Genomic DNA, 14,516 nt, shown 5'->3' on the forward strand with positions numbered 1-14,516 from the left:
AACAAGTAAAGTGGATAATGGGGATCCTGTAGATGTAGTATATCTGGACTTCCAGAAGGCATTTGATAAGATGCCGCACAAAAGGTTAATGCACAAGGTAAGATCACATGGGGTTAGGGGCAATTTATTAGCTTGGATAGAGGATTGGCTAACCAACAGAAAACAGAGTCGGGATAAATGGATCTTTTTCTGGTTGGCAAAATGTAACTAGTGGGGTGCCACAGGGTTCGGTCTTCGGGCCCCAACTATTTACAATCTATTTAATGACTTGGATGCAGGGATAGAAGGTACTATAGCCAGATTTGCAGATGACACTAAAATAGGTGGGATAGTAAGTTGCAATAAAGAAATAAGAAATTTACAAATGGATATGGATACATTAGATAAATGGGCCAAAATTTGGCAGATGGAGTTTAACGTGGATGAGTGTGAGGTTATCCATTTTGATCAGAATAGAAAGGCAAATTATTATCTAAATGGATAGAAACTTCAGAGTGCTTTGGTGCAGAGGGATCTGGGTGTCCTCGTGCATGAATTGCAGAAAACTAGTATGCAGGTACAGCAGGTGATAAGGAAGGCAAATGGAATTTTGGCATTTATTGCTAAAGGAATAGAGTATAAAAGTAGGGAAGTGTTGTTGCAACTATACAAGGCATTGGTGAGACCGCACCTGGACTATTGCGTACAGTTTTGGTCCCCTTACTTGAGAAAGGACGTTGTTGCATTGGAGGCAGTTCAGAGGAGGTTTACTAGATTGATTCCAGAGATGAGGGGTTTGTTTTATGAAGAGAGATTGAGCAGTTTAGGCCTTTACTCTCTAGAGTTTAGAAGAATGAGAGGAGATCTAATTGAGGTATATAAGATGATTAAGGGGACGTAGAGAGGATGTTTCCTCTTGTGGGGCAATCGAGAACGAGAGGTCATAGTTTTAGGATAAGAGGTAGCAGATTTAAAACAGAGATGAGGAGAAATTACTTCTCTCAAAGGGTTGTGAGTCTGTGGAATTCACTGCCCCAGAGTGCGGTGGATGCCGGGACATTGAGTAAATTTAAGGAGGAGATAGACAGATTTTTAATTAGTAATGTGTTGAAGGGTTATGGAGAATGGGCAGGAAAGTGGAATTGAGGCCGAGATGAGATCAGCCATGATCGTATTGAATGGCGGAGCAGGCTCGAGGGGCTGAATTGCCTACTCCTGCTCTTAGTTCTTATGTTCTTATGATCTGATTGTAACCTTGACTCCACATTCCCATCCACCCCCGATAACCTTTCACCCCCTTGCTTATCATGAATCTATCTACTGTCATGGTCCTGTAGTTTTTTTTTCCGGGAATATGCGGTTTGCCTTTAAGGTTTGCAGAGGATCAGTAAGGCTTTAAGAACCGGCAAGCCTCTATAGAAAGGTGCATTTTCGGTTTCTGTTAGAAACAGCCATTTGGAGGCTGCGATTCAAAGGGTGCATTCTCATTACCATAGATACAGCCACTGGGAGTGAGTAGCAAGTGATACATTTGTTACAATTCAATTTTGAACTGGCTTTTAGTTGAAGACAGTTTGTTCTAACAGAACACAGACAGAAGACACAGACAGCTGTGCTGTTTAGCATCTGAAAAAGAGCTCTCAGCCATTTAAACTGAAGGAATAGGATTTTAGTCTGTTTAATTATTATCTCTCAAAATTCTAAAACATCAAGCCAAAACAGAGATCTCTGGTAATTTAAACTGAAGGGAGGGAAGTTAGACTGTGACAATCTTTTATCCCTCAAAAACTCTAAAGTCAGATTGATTCTGTTGAAAGTGTTTGAAAGTCATTAATTGTTGCAATTCACTGGAGAAGGAAAGTAACGTTCTGTGAGGACTTCAAGCTACATTCTGTGAGGACTTCAAGCAACATTGGACAGTAAATTTGCAAGGACTCTAATTTTTTCTATTTTAAATATTGTTTATATCATCATAGTGTTCAAGAATTTAGTTCTTCTAATTAAAGAGTGAACTTGTTGATTTAAAGATACCTGGTTTGGTTAGCCTCATTCAGGGGTTAATAGATGGTACAATTTGGCTGGGTCTTTCTTTAATTTGGAAAGTTTTAAATGATATGTTAGGAGATCTGTGGAGCGATGGGATTGAATTATCAGTGCGTTTCCCCCACCACAATCAGAATCATATATTTTGATTGGGGGCTTTGACAGGAGCGGTTGGTCATAACACTACCTCTATCTTAAAAATATTCAAAGACTCTGCTTCCACTACCTTTTGAGGAAGAGAATTCCAGAGACTCACGATCCTCTGAGAGAAAGAATTTCTCCTCTTTGTCTTAAATGGGTGACACCTTATTTTTAAACAGTGACCCCTAGTTATAGACTCTCCCACAAGAGGAAACATCCTTTCTACATCCACCCTGTCAAGACCCCTCAGGATCTTATATGTTTCAATCAAGTCACCTCTTACTCTTCTAAAATCCAGCGGCTACAAGCCTAGACTTTCCAGCCTTTCCTCATAAGACAACCTGTCCATTCCAGGTGTTAGTCTAGTAAACCTTGTCTGAACTGCTTCCAACGCATTTACGTCCTTCCTTAAATAAAATCAATACTAAACACTGTACTCCAGATGTGGTCTCACCAATGCCCTGAAAAACTGAAGCATAACCTCCCTACTTTTGTATTCAATTCCCCTTGCAATAAACGATAACATTCTATTAGCTTTCCTAATTACTTGCAAAACCTGCATACTAACCTTTTGCGATTCATGCACGAGGACACCCAGATCCCTCTGCAATCTCTCACCATTTAGATAATATGCTTCTTTTTTATTCTTCCTGCCAAAATGAACAATTTCACATTTTCCCACATTATACTCCATTTGCCAGATCTTTGCCCAATCACTTAACCTATCTATATCCCTTTGTAGCCTCCTTATGTCCTCATCACAACTTACTTTCCTACCTATCTTTGTGCCATTAGCAAATTTAGCAACCATACCTTCGGTCCCTTCATCCAAGTTATTTATATCAATTGTAAAAAGTTGAGGCCCAGCACTGATCCCTGCAGCATACCACTCGTTACATCTTGCCCTCTCTGTTTCCTGTTAGCTAACCAATCTTCTATCCATGTCAATATGCCACCCCCTACACCATGAGCTTTTATTTTCCGCAATAGCCTTTGGTGTGACACCTTATCAAATGCCTTCTGGAAATCTAAGTACAATACATCCATCGGTTCCCCTTTATCTACAGCACATGTGATATCTGTGGTTTGTCACAGAGTTTAAAAAGGCAGATGTGCAGCAGAGTCAGTATTAACAGTCTGTGTGTCTCAGATTGTGCAGAATCCATTGAGAAACCTGATAGGGGAGAGACCATGATCAGTGGCCCTTGATCCTGTTCCAGGTAAGATTTTGAGTAAAATGGCAGTAACCAATTCTAGAGCTTCAGGCCAGGGAGTGCGTAACACCGTTCGGGTGGTGGTGAAGGATAAGAAAGGAGGTGCACCTGTTGACCGTACCTTCTTCATAAAGAGAATCCTCATTGATTGCTGTGGATTCCAAGCTGCAGACATCTTCTGCCTGCAGGACCTCCCCAGCAGTGGATGTTTCGACGTGACGTTTAAGAATGTGGCGGATGCAGCAAGTTCCTGAAGGTGTTCAAGGAGAAGGGAAACCAGGCACCGCTGTCCATCCTCACAGTGGAGCCGCTCTTCACACTGCCGTCACAACGTGACCGGGAGGTGACTGTTCACCTCTACAACCCCCATGTTCCTGTCGTGGATGTACTCTCCTTCCTAGACAGGTACGTGGAGGGTACCGGCAGCAGTACGGATGTCAAGGACCAGTTTGGGATTTGGACCAGCAAGCGGCAGGTCAAGGTGACCTTGAAGGTCGATGCCAACGGAGCCATCACCCACCCTCCTTCCAGCTTCGCTATTGGGGGAAGTCGAGGCTTCTTGGTCTATGCAGAGCAGCCCAGAGTTTGTCGCACCTGTGGCAAATCTGGTCACGTGGCAGCTAACTGCAGCACAGTCATCTGCAAGAACTGCAAGGAGGAAGGCCATCAGACCAAGGACTGTAAGCAGAGTAAGTGTTGCAACCTGTGCGGTGAGACAGGCCTCCTCTACAAAACCTGCCCCAAACGCTGCCTCAGTTATGCTCAGGCGGCAAGGTCCAAGGGAAGGCCGGGAGGAGGAACAACAAATGCGTCCGGTGCTGGGAAGGAGACAAGCAACCCTCTCTACAGCAAATAAAGTCCACCTGAGAAGGAGAAGGAAGGGGAGGCAGCTGAAACCAGCGACCCAACACCTACCCTGTGCCCGGAAACCCCTCCTCTACAGACAGAATCAATGGAGGAGGAGGCAGCAGATGGACAAACAGGTCAGTGGCAAGTGGTACAAAAGAAAACCACAAAGAAAAAACCTCCAAAAGCGGAACAGGTCACCACCCAAACCAGTGGCAAGAGGAGGTTACCGTCTGAGACAGACTACAGCAGTTCCTCTTCACTGGACGAGGAAGTGCGGGAACAACGGCACCTTCAAAAGAAGAGACAGAACTCAAAGGAGCTGGAAGATAAAGCCCCCCAGCCCCTGGGCACTGGAAGCTGTGATGGACCCAGCATGCCCCAAACTCAAAGCGCCGAACCGAGCAACATGCCCAGCGCATCCCAGCTCCGGGACACCGAGAGCAAAGAAGCGTCTGGCGCACTCCAGCTCCGGGAAGCTGGGAACAGTACTGTCTTCGAGGAGGAAGAGAAAGGAAAGACACCAACAGTAGTGGACAGCCCAAGCCCAGCTGCCTATAAGAGCCCCCCACCATGTCACCCCAGCGGAAAAAACCCTGCATGAGAAACCAGGAGGGGTTTCTGAGCCCAACAAATGTGAAACAGCTTGTGTACACCATGGGTATGCAGGAACATACCCAAGGACTGGGGCTAACAAGGACAATTTGTGTGGGAAGAAATAACTAACTTAAAAATGGGTATAAGGATTGCTTCAATTAATGTGCATAGCATTAAATCCACTACGCGATGTGTTTCAACCTTGGATTACCTCGCCAAGGTCAAAGCCGACCTACTGTTTCTGCAGGAGTGTGGAATACCACACCTCAGCACCGACAGGCAGTGGTCGCGATGGTGGTCCCACGGGCCATCGATCTGGTCAGGGGGTAATGACTGCCGTTCCTCCGGCCTCGGTATTCTGCTGCGGGGAGGTAACTTCACCATCTCCGAAGTTAAGGAGGTGGTGGGCGGTCGCCTCCTCGTAGCAGATGTAATGTACAACAACGCTCCGCTCCAGTTGATCAACGTGTACGCCCCGGTTCAATGCAGCGAGCGGCTGACCGTCTTCCAGCAGCTCCTACTGCTGCTGGCGACGTCCAGGCCGGTCATCCTAGGCGGTGACTTCAACTGCATCATCGATGCGGCTGGACGACCCGGCAGAGACGACAGCAAACTGGACGCTACGTCCAGATTCCTAATGGAAACAGTAATAGATGCCAAACTGCACGACGTCTTCAGCAAACCTGCAGACGGAGCGCAGCGCAGATACACATGGTCAAGATCGGACGGGTCTGCCCGTTCCAGGATTGACTTCCTGTTTGTGTCCCGTGCTGTCACGGTCGGATCCATCGACGTCAAGCCGGTGTTCTTCTCCGACCACTGCCTCTTACTGGCCGACTGTCACTTACAGGACGACCAGCGGGTTGGCAGAGGGACGTGGAAGCTCAATGTTACACTGCTGACCCCAGAGAATGTTGAGGAACTCAAAAGGGATTACAAAGGTTGGAGGACCGTGAAACCCCTCTTTGAGTCTCCAGTTCACTGGTGGGAAGCGATTAAGGAGAACATCAAGAGGTTCTTCATCCATAAAGGTGCTCAGAGGGCGAGAGAGAGACAGAGAGAAATATCCCGACTCCAGAAAAATATGCAAAATCTGCTCTGGCTGCAGTCAATGGGGGTCGAGGTCAAGGAGGACCTCCAAGAGGTGAAGAACCAGCAGGCCTCGCTCTTTGCCACGGAGGCCTCCAAGATCATCTTCCGGTCCAGAGTCCGCTCCAATGAGCAGGATGAGACGTGCTCGCGTTACTTCTTCCAAAAGGAACAGAGAGAGAGCTCTGTTATCAGCAGCCTGAAGGAAGAGGATGGCTCGGTGACGTCTTCACAGTCCGACATACTAAGGATCAGCAAATCCTTTTATGCTGGGCTGTACAACGTGAAGCCCACAGACAGCAGAGCCTCCCAGTCCTCCCTGTCATCTATCACAGAGATCTTAGATGACAACATGAGGGAGAAACTGGACAAGCCGCTAACCCTGGACGAGCTGACAAAGGCCGTCAAGTCCTTTGAGACGAGTAAAGCCCCTGGTCGGCAGCTTGTCAGAATCCATGAGGAAAGGCATCATCACCCTCATTTACAAGCAGAAGGGGGAGAGGGCAGAAATCAGAAATTGGCGGCCCATCTCACTGCTTAATGTTGACTACAAGATTCTGTCCAAAGTCATAGCCAGTCGAATCAAGTCTGCTCTGGAGTTGGTGATCCACCCTGATCAGACCTGTACTGTACCCGGCAGGAAGATCTCTGATAGTCTCGCACTACTCAGGGATACGATCGCCTATGTACGGGACAGGAGGGTGGACACCTGCCTCATTAGCCTGGACCAGGAGAAGGCTTTTGACAGGATATCGCACACCTACATGATGGACGTGCTTTCCAAAATGGGGTTTGGGGATGGAATCTGCAATTGGATCAAACTGCTCTACACAAACATCAGGAGCGCAGTCTCAATCAATGGGTGGGAATCGGAAAGTTTCCCGAACCAATCTGGAGTCAGACAGGGCTGTCCTCTCTCCCCTGTCTTGTTCGTTTGCTGTATCAAACCCTTTGCTGAGTCTATTAGGAAGGATGCGAGCATAAGAGGGGTGACAATCCCAGGCAGTGGAGGCACTCAGGTAAAAACCTCCCTGTACATGGATGACGTCACCGTCTTCTGCTCGGATCCGCGGTCCGTTCGCAGACTGATGAGCATCTGCGACCAGTTCAAACTGGCCTCGGGAGCCAAAGTTAACCAAGAGTGAGAGTGAGGCCATATTCTTTGGGAACTGGGCTGACCAATCCTTTGTCCCCTTCACCGTCAGGTCAGACTACCTGAAGATGCTGGGAATATGGTTCGGAAGGGCCGGGGTGTGCACCAAAACCTGGGAGGAGCGAGTAGCCAAGGTACAACACAAGCTGAGCATGTGGGAGCAGCGATCTCTCTCCATTGTGGGTAAGAACCTGGTCATCAGGTGTGAGGCGCTCACGTTGTTGCTGTACGTGGCGCAGGTCTGGCCCATACCCCACTCCTGCGCTGTGGCGGTCACCCGAGCCATTTTCCGCTTCATCTGGGGATCCAAAATGGACCGGGTCCGGAGGGACACGATGTTCAAATCTCTGGACAAGGGCGGGAAAAATGTACCCAACGTCGCCCTCATCCTGATGACCACCTTCGTGTGCGGCTGCATCCAGTACGCAAACTCCAAGTGTCACTACGTGCTGAGGTTCTATCTGTCCCCGGTCTTGCGAAGGATGGGTCTGGTCACATTGCCGCGGAACGCTCCATCCAGTTGGACCGTGCCGTACCACCTATCCTTCGTGGAAAATTTCTACGGAAAAACACCTTTGACCACCAATCCATCCGGCAGTGGTCTGCACGGAATGTCCTCAAGGCCTTACGGGAAAAGGAGATGATGGATCCTGTCGGATGGTTCCCTGAGCAGACCTCCAAAGTCATTTGGCGGAATGCCTCATCACCAGAACTTTCAAACAAGCACCAAGATGTAGCTTGGCTGGTGGTGAAAGGGCCCTCCCCGTCAGATCCTTCCTGCACGCCCAGAGTCTAGCCCCCTCCACATGCTGCCCTCGAGGTGGCTGTGGTGGGGATGAGACGGTTGCCCACCTCCTCATGGAATGTGTCTTTGCAAAGCAGGTGTGGAAAGAGATGCAGTGGTTTTTGTCGAGGTTCATCCCAAGCAGCTCTGTAACACAGGAGTCTGTGCTCTACGGGCTGTTCCCAGGGACGCACACTGAGATAAACATCAACTGCTGCTGGGGGACTATCAATTCGGTGAAAGACGCTCTTTGGTCTGCCCAACACTTGCTGGTCCTCCAGCGCAAAGAGTTGTCCACGACCGAATGTTGCAGACTGGCACATTCCAAGGTCCAGGACTACGTGCTGAGGGACGCACTAAAGCTTGGGGCAGTCGCAGCAAAGACTCAATGGGGAAAGACCACTGTGTAAATTCTTCCCACCAATGTGAATTGAGGGGCTGGATCCATGGAAAACCCGTCAGGCTGTATGCACCAAATATAGGTTGGCTGTAAAATGTACATGACAAGTAAAGCTAGGGATTTTAGATTGTAGAAGGTAGTGTTTGGAGTAGAATAAGGTCTCTAGCGTAATTAGTACTCTAAATTAAAGGGAGTAACTAAGGAGCTTAATCTAAGGCTAAGTCATGACAGGAGAGCTCAGCCCCGTGATACGCTCCTCCTGCGCTATGTGGGAAATCACAGTGTCCCTGGCGACCATGTGTGCAGGACGTGTGTCCAGCTGCAGCTACTAGCTGACCACACTGCGTAGCTGGAGCTGCGGGTGGACTCACTGTGGAGCATCCGCGATGCTGAGCACATCGGGGAGCGGGGGGGAAGGGAGGAGGGGGGAGAGAGGGGTGGGAGGGAGGGGGGCGGGGGGAGGAGGAGGGGGGTGGGGGGGGAGGAGGAGGGGGGAGGTGGGAGAGAGGGGTGGGAGAGGTGGGACGAGGTAGGTGGGAGGTGGGGGAGGGGGAGGTGGGGGGGAGCGGGGGGCGCAAGGGGGAGGGGAGGAGGGAGAGATGGGGAGGGGGGGTGGGAGAGGGAGGGGGAAGAGATGGGAGGGGGACAGGCAGGGGGAGCAGCGGGAGGTGGAGGGGTGGTGGTGGGTAGGAGGGGTGGAGGGGGGAGGGGGAGAGAGGGGGGAGGGGGGCACAGGGGGGAGGGAGGGGGAGAGGGGGGAGAGAGGGGAGGGGCGGCGAGGGGTTAGGGGGTCAGACTGACCTCTGAAGCAGTCAGAAGCTGGATTGAGAGACTGTAAAGTTGCTGGTGTTGAATGTGTGAACAGTGTGGCCATGCTGAGTGTTGCTGAAGTAATGATACTGTGTGCAGTGGAGAGACTGAGTGTTGCTATAAATTGCTGGGTTGTCTGCTACACGGTGGGAGTGAGGGAATGAGCAGTGTGAAGGTGAGAAAAGCTGGGGATTGAGAGCGGGCCGGTGCAGAGGCCTTTGACAACGGGCTAAATAATAGAGTGCTCGGTAAATGTGAAATCTGTTTCAGTGTGTGTGATCAATGAGCGCAAACGCAGCCTGTGGCACAGGCTGGGGGGCGGGGCTGGAGTTGCGAGACAGGGGCGGAGCTGGGGCATAGTGGGCGGGGCCGGAGCTGGGGGGGGGACAGTGGGCGGGGCCGGAGCTGGGGGACAGTGGGCGGGGGCGGAGCTGGGGGACAGTGGGCGGGGCCGGAGGTGCGAGTCAGGGGCGGAGCGGGGGAGGGGGGGGGGTTGTCTGAGACGGGGCGGGGCTGGGGACAGTGGGCGGGGCTGGTGAGACGTTCTGTGGGCGGGGCGAGACTGGGGCGCGCGCTGTTGGCGCGAACCCGCGAACGGGTGACGTCACAGAGGGGCATCCATTGTGTCGCGGAAGCAGCGCGCCTGCGGGGCGGAAGTGACGGTGGAGGGCAGGCGGGTGGGCGCTAGCTGAGGCGCGGGTGTCGCCGGGAGAGAGAGCGCGGCCCAGTCCCTTTGTTGCGGTAGCGCTGCCGGGGGGAGAGCGGAGCCTGAGGCAGGGACACCCCCACATATCACCCCCACACAGCCCGCACCGACACCGACTCCAACACCCATACCAACACCAAAACCGGCATGGACTCGGACGAGGGCTACATGTATGATGAGGATGAGTACAGCGAGGAGAGCGAGCCCGAGGATAACTTTGAGATCGGCGAGGTGGAGATGCAGGAGCCTGGCCTGGAGCCCGGGCAGGATGGCGATGGGGTTGGCGGAGGAGGCGGCGGCCTTGGAGGCCTCGGCGGGCTGGGCGGCCTGGGCGCCGAGCAGGAGGAGGAGGATTACCGCTACGAGGTGTTGAGTGCCGAGCAGATCGTCCAGCACATGGTGGAGTGTATCCGGGAGGTCAACGAGGTCATCGAGGTAAGCCAGATCCGGCCAGGGCGCCGCAGGAAAACCCGTCAAAAGCCTGAGCAAGTAGGCCTCGGGCTATGGCACTAACATAAAGAGCGTGGGGAGCGCGCTCTCAGTGTTGGAAGGGGAAGAGCTGGAGTGTAAGTAAAATGGGGAGGGGGTGAAAGCAGCCTGAGACCTCGGGGCAGAATAAGGGGAAGGCAGTAGGAGGGGAGTGAGCCAGATTGTGGGGGCAGAATGAGTGAGTGGGCTTTAATGATTCCCCCAGCTTCTTTTCTTGGGCTTGGTATGACTGACTAGTGTTGGTCAGGGATCTGGGGCTTCACTGAGAGGTTGGTCAGGGATCTGGGGCTTCACTGAGAGGTTGGTCAGGGATCTGGGGCTTCACTGAGAGGTTGGTCAGGGATCTGGGGCTTCACTGAGAGGTTGGCCTGGAATCTGGGGCTTCACTGAGAGGTTGGTCAGGGATCTGGGGCTTCACTGAGAGGTTGGTCAGGGATCTGGGGCTTCACTGAGAGGTTGGTCAGGGATCTGGGGCTTCACTGAGAGGTTGGTCAGGGATCTGGGGCTTCACTGAGAGGTTGGTCAGGGATCTGGGGCTTCACTGAGAGGTTGGCCTGGAATCTGGGGCTTCACTGAGAGGTTGGTCAGGGATCTGGGGCTTCACTGAGAGGTTGGTCAGGGATCTGGGGCTTCACTGAGAGGTTGGTCAGGGATCTGGGGCTTCACTGAGAGGTTGGCCTGGAATCTGGGGCTTCACTGAGAGGTTGGTCAGGGATCTGGGGCTTCACTGAGAGGTTGGCCTGGAATCTGGGGCTTCACTGAGAGGTTGGTCAGGGATCTGGGGCTTCACTGAGAGGTTGGTCAGGGATCTGGGGCTTCACTGAGAGGTTGGTCAGGGATCTGGGGCTTCACTGAGAGGTTGGTCAGGGATCTGGGGCTTCACTGAGAGGTTGGCCTGAAATCTGGGGCTTCACTGAGAGGTTGGTCAGGGATCTGGGGCTTCACTGAGAGGTTGGTCAGGGATCTGGGGCTTCACTATGAATTTGACCAAGTGTCAGAAGAGCAGTTAGTGTTTTCTTTTTACCTGGTCAGTTCTTATGCACCTGATCCCAGCTTTGTCCAATACACTGGTGTTCATTGTGATATTGGGGAATGCAGAAGGAAATCTTCATGAACTCCATGTTGTTTGCAGGTATGTGGACAGCATCAGTTATATTTTTCCTCTGTGCTTGATATTTTTGGTTGGGGAAATTCCCTGAATTGGGGTAGTTTTTAATTTATCAATTGAATTTTATAGGGGTTTTTCTGCTTGTGATTTTGATTGCAGTGTCGTTCAACTGTGCTGGTTGGAATTGATACTTGGATGGTTTGGGTTGAGCAATTAATTTTGGTAATAACCAAGCTGGCTGTTACTTAACTGATTTATCTTGTTTTCTGGCCAATGGTTTTCTGCCTTGGTGCCCTGCATTTTCTTGCCACTTCACCTAGACATCTCAATAGAAAAGAAAAGCAAATTACCCAAGTAGACACAAGAGTATGATGTTTGAGTTCTTGTCAATATTACATACAACTATTAGGAAAGATGTGATCCCGCCAGAAGCCAACATATAGTTCTCGGCCTGCAATATTTTGGAATGGATTGGAGCACAGAGTATTGAGCCGGAGGTTTGAATTTTTATGTAGGAGTTGGGCCTTAGCCTTGGAAGCAGTTTTAGGTGAGGGACCACATGGAATAGATATTTCTAAGGATGCTTTGTTCTCGTAGTCTTTACAAAATTGTTGTATAACCCATGAGGCTTGCTGGTCTCCACACTTTGAACTGCCTATATATGATATTTTTAAGCTCGTTTTCCCTAACCTCACGCCTCAGTGGGTTTGGACACTGGTTCTGACAAAAGGTCATTGATCTGAAACGTTAACTGTTTCTCTCGCCACAGATGTGACCTAACCTACTGAGTATTTCCCGCATTTTCTGTTTTTGTTACCTGTATTTATTTAATTCCAACAGCTTTCCACTGATATTAAGTGGCTGTATCTGATGCATGGTCTGGAGTGGTTTGGAAAATGAGACAATGTTCATTTTAAAGGAATGTTTTTTGCTTCACTAAGTGGTAAGGTCCCAGTCTTGCTGTTCTGAATTTGGGCCAGTGCGAGATATTCTATGGGACCTTGGAGTCTACCACAAATGGTTCTTTTTATAAAGCACTCATTTTGTGACATGCCATAAAGTGTTGATCATAGTGCATATGACCATAAGAAATAGGAGCAGGAGTAGACCATACGGCCTGTTGAGCCTTCTCCGTCATTCAGTGCAATCATGGCTGATCCTGGGCTTCAACTCCACTTTGCTGCCCGCTCCCCCTATCCCTTGATTCCTTGCGAGATTAAAGATTTGTTTATCGCAGTTTAAAATATATTCAATGATGGAGCATGCACTACCCTCTGGGGTAGAGAATTCCAAAGATTACAACCCTCTGAGTGAAGAAATTTTTCCTCATTCTCAATCCTAAATGATCGTCCCTTTATCCTGAAACTGTGCCCCCTGTGTTCTAGATTCCCCAGCCAGGGGAACAATCTTTGTCTACCCTGTCTAGCCCCTTCAGAATCTTGTAAGTTTCAATGAGATCACCTCTCATTCTAAACTCCAGAGAGTATAGTCCCAATTTACTCAGCCTTTCATCATAGGACAGCCCTCTCATCCCAGGGACCAATCGAGTGAACCTTCACTGTACTGCCTCCAGTGCAAGTATATCCTTCCTTAAATATGGAGACCAAAACTGCACACAGTACTCCAGGTGTGATGTCACCAAAGCCCCGTAAAATTGTAGCAAGACTTCTTCGTTCTTGTACTCCTGTCTGCTTGCAATAAGGTCCAACATGCCATTTTCCTTCCTGCTTGCTTGCTTTGCCTTGATGCTAACTTTGCGTTCCTTGTACGAGCACACCCAAGTGTCTCTAAAAAGGAATCTGGGAGAGGAAAGATAAATTATGGGAAAAATGCTGAATTTAGTTCTATACATTAAATGCTACTTTTTCTTCGACCCAAGCACAAGAGTTGGGCTGCATGAAATTCTTACTCTGTAGTTCCCAACCCTGACATTCCGCATCACAATAAACACAGACTCTATCCAAATCAGATCAAAACGTGCTTTCTATAAGGTTATGGTATCTTGTTTATATATGAAGGACCAGAAATAGCAGCCATGTTTAAATCTTGGTTCATCTGTCCTCAACATTCTGGGATCACCATTGACTAGAAACTGAACTGGAGCAGCCACATAAATACTGTGGCTACAAGAGCAGGTCAAAGGCTGGAACTTGTCTCCTGCCTCCCCAAAGCCTGCCCGCCATTTACAAGGCACAAGTCAGGTGTGTGTTGGAATGCTGTCCAATTGGCTGGATGGGTGCAGCACAAACAACATTCAAGAAGCTCGACACCATCCAGGACAAAGCAGCCCACTTGATTGGCACCCCATCCACCACCTTAAAGGTTTAGCTTGTCTGATAAGAACTGGCCAGTTTTCAGCAATCAAACCATGTATCTTTGAAGCCCTAGAGTAGTAGTTGTTGCTTATTGATGTACTTGGCAACAGACTTTGGATTAAATGCTAGCACTGAAAGGTCACCAACCTTCGAAGATTCAACATTCTGGTTAAATTAATATTTTGTGTTTCACTGCCCATTTCGCAAAATCTGTATTTGTGTTTATTGCTGGGTTTGAGTAATGGGAAACATTAATTTGCTAAATGTGCACAGTGACAGCACTCGTCCTTTGAGCTCTCTGTTTAAGGGCTGGCAGCTTGGGGGTTTCAAGTTAACTAGTGTGGGTGAGTTATTCACCATAGGGTAAAAGTTGAGCCAGATCCAGTCTTTACTTGAGATCCATGAATGTGGGGATTCTTGAACAATCAGGAGTGGAACCTTTGTTTAAATCCTCTCCCCACTCTGTGCCAACCATGAGTCAACCTTTGGAAGTCCAGTCAGTGCGCTGAGCAGTGATAGAGAAGTATCCTTTAGAAACTACTGTCCAACTGTGACTGTAACCTGACTTTTGAAGTGTTAAAGACTTGTGTCATTCAGCTGAAGGATTCAGTGTTCCATTATGCTGCTTTTTTCAGTAGAGATCCCAGTACGTGGTTGAGCCTGGGGGGGGGGGGGGGGGCGTAATGTATTTTTGACAATGACAGAATTACTAAAAATGAATCCAGTAACCTCCAGGGTGATGAAAATAAAATTCCCAAAGTTATTTACAAAAGCAATTGCTATTTTGAGCAGAAGCTTAATTGGCCTTTAGGGGTGGGTTCCCAGGACTTACTGTCTATGGT

At 49.5% G+C, this 14,516-nt stretch overlaps 1 protein-coding gene across 2 annotated transcripts in view; it reads left to right on the forward strand.

Annotated features, from left to right (window-relative positions):
- The first annotated feature begins 9,733 nt into the window (after positions 1-9,733).
- Positions 9,734-14,516, forward strand: part of LOC137350716 (E3 ubiquitin-protein ligase ARIH1) — a 96,029-nt gene continuing 91,246 nt past the window's right edge. The window contains exon 1 of one of the 2 annotated variants that reach the window (XM_068015639.1): positions 9,734-10,197. In XM_068015639.1, coding sequence (XP_067871740.1) covers positions 9,910-10,197 — 288 coding nt within the window. In that variant the 5' untranslated portion in view covers positions 9,734-9,909. The remainder of the gene's footprint in view (positions 10,198-14,516) is intronic. The other variant, XM_068015638.1, reaches the window with a different exon arrangement.

The sequence above is a fragment of the Heterodontus francisci genome, chromosome 35 (genome assembly GCF_036365525.1).
Source record: "Heterodontus francisci isolate sHetFra1 chromosome 35, sHetFra1.hap1, whole genome shotgun sequence".
Classification (NCBI taxonomy): domain Eukaryota; kingdom Metazoa; phylum Chordata; class Chondrichthyes; order Heterodontiformes; family Heterodontidae; genus Heterodontus; species Heterodontus francisci.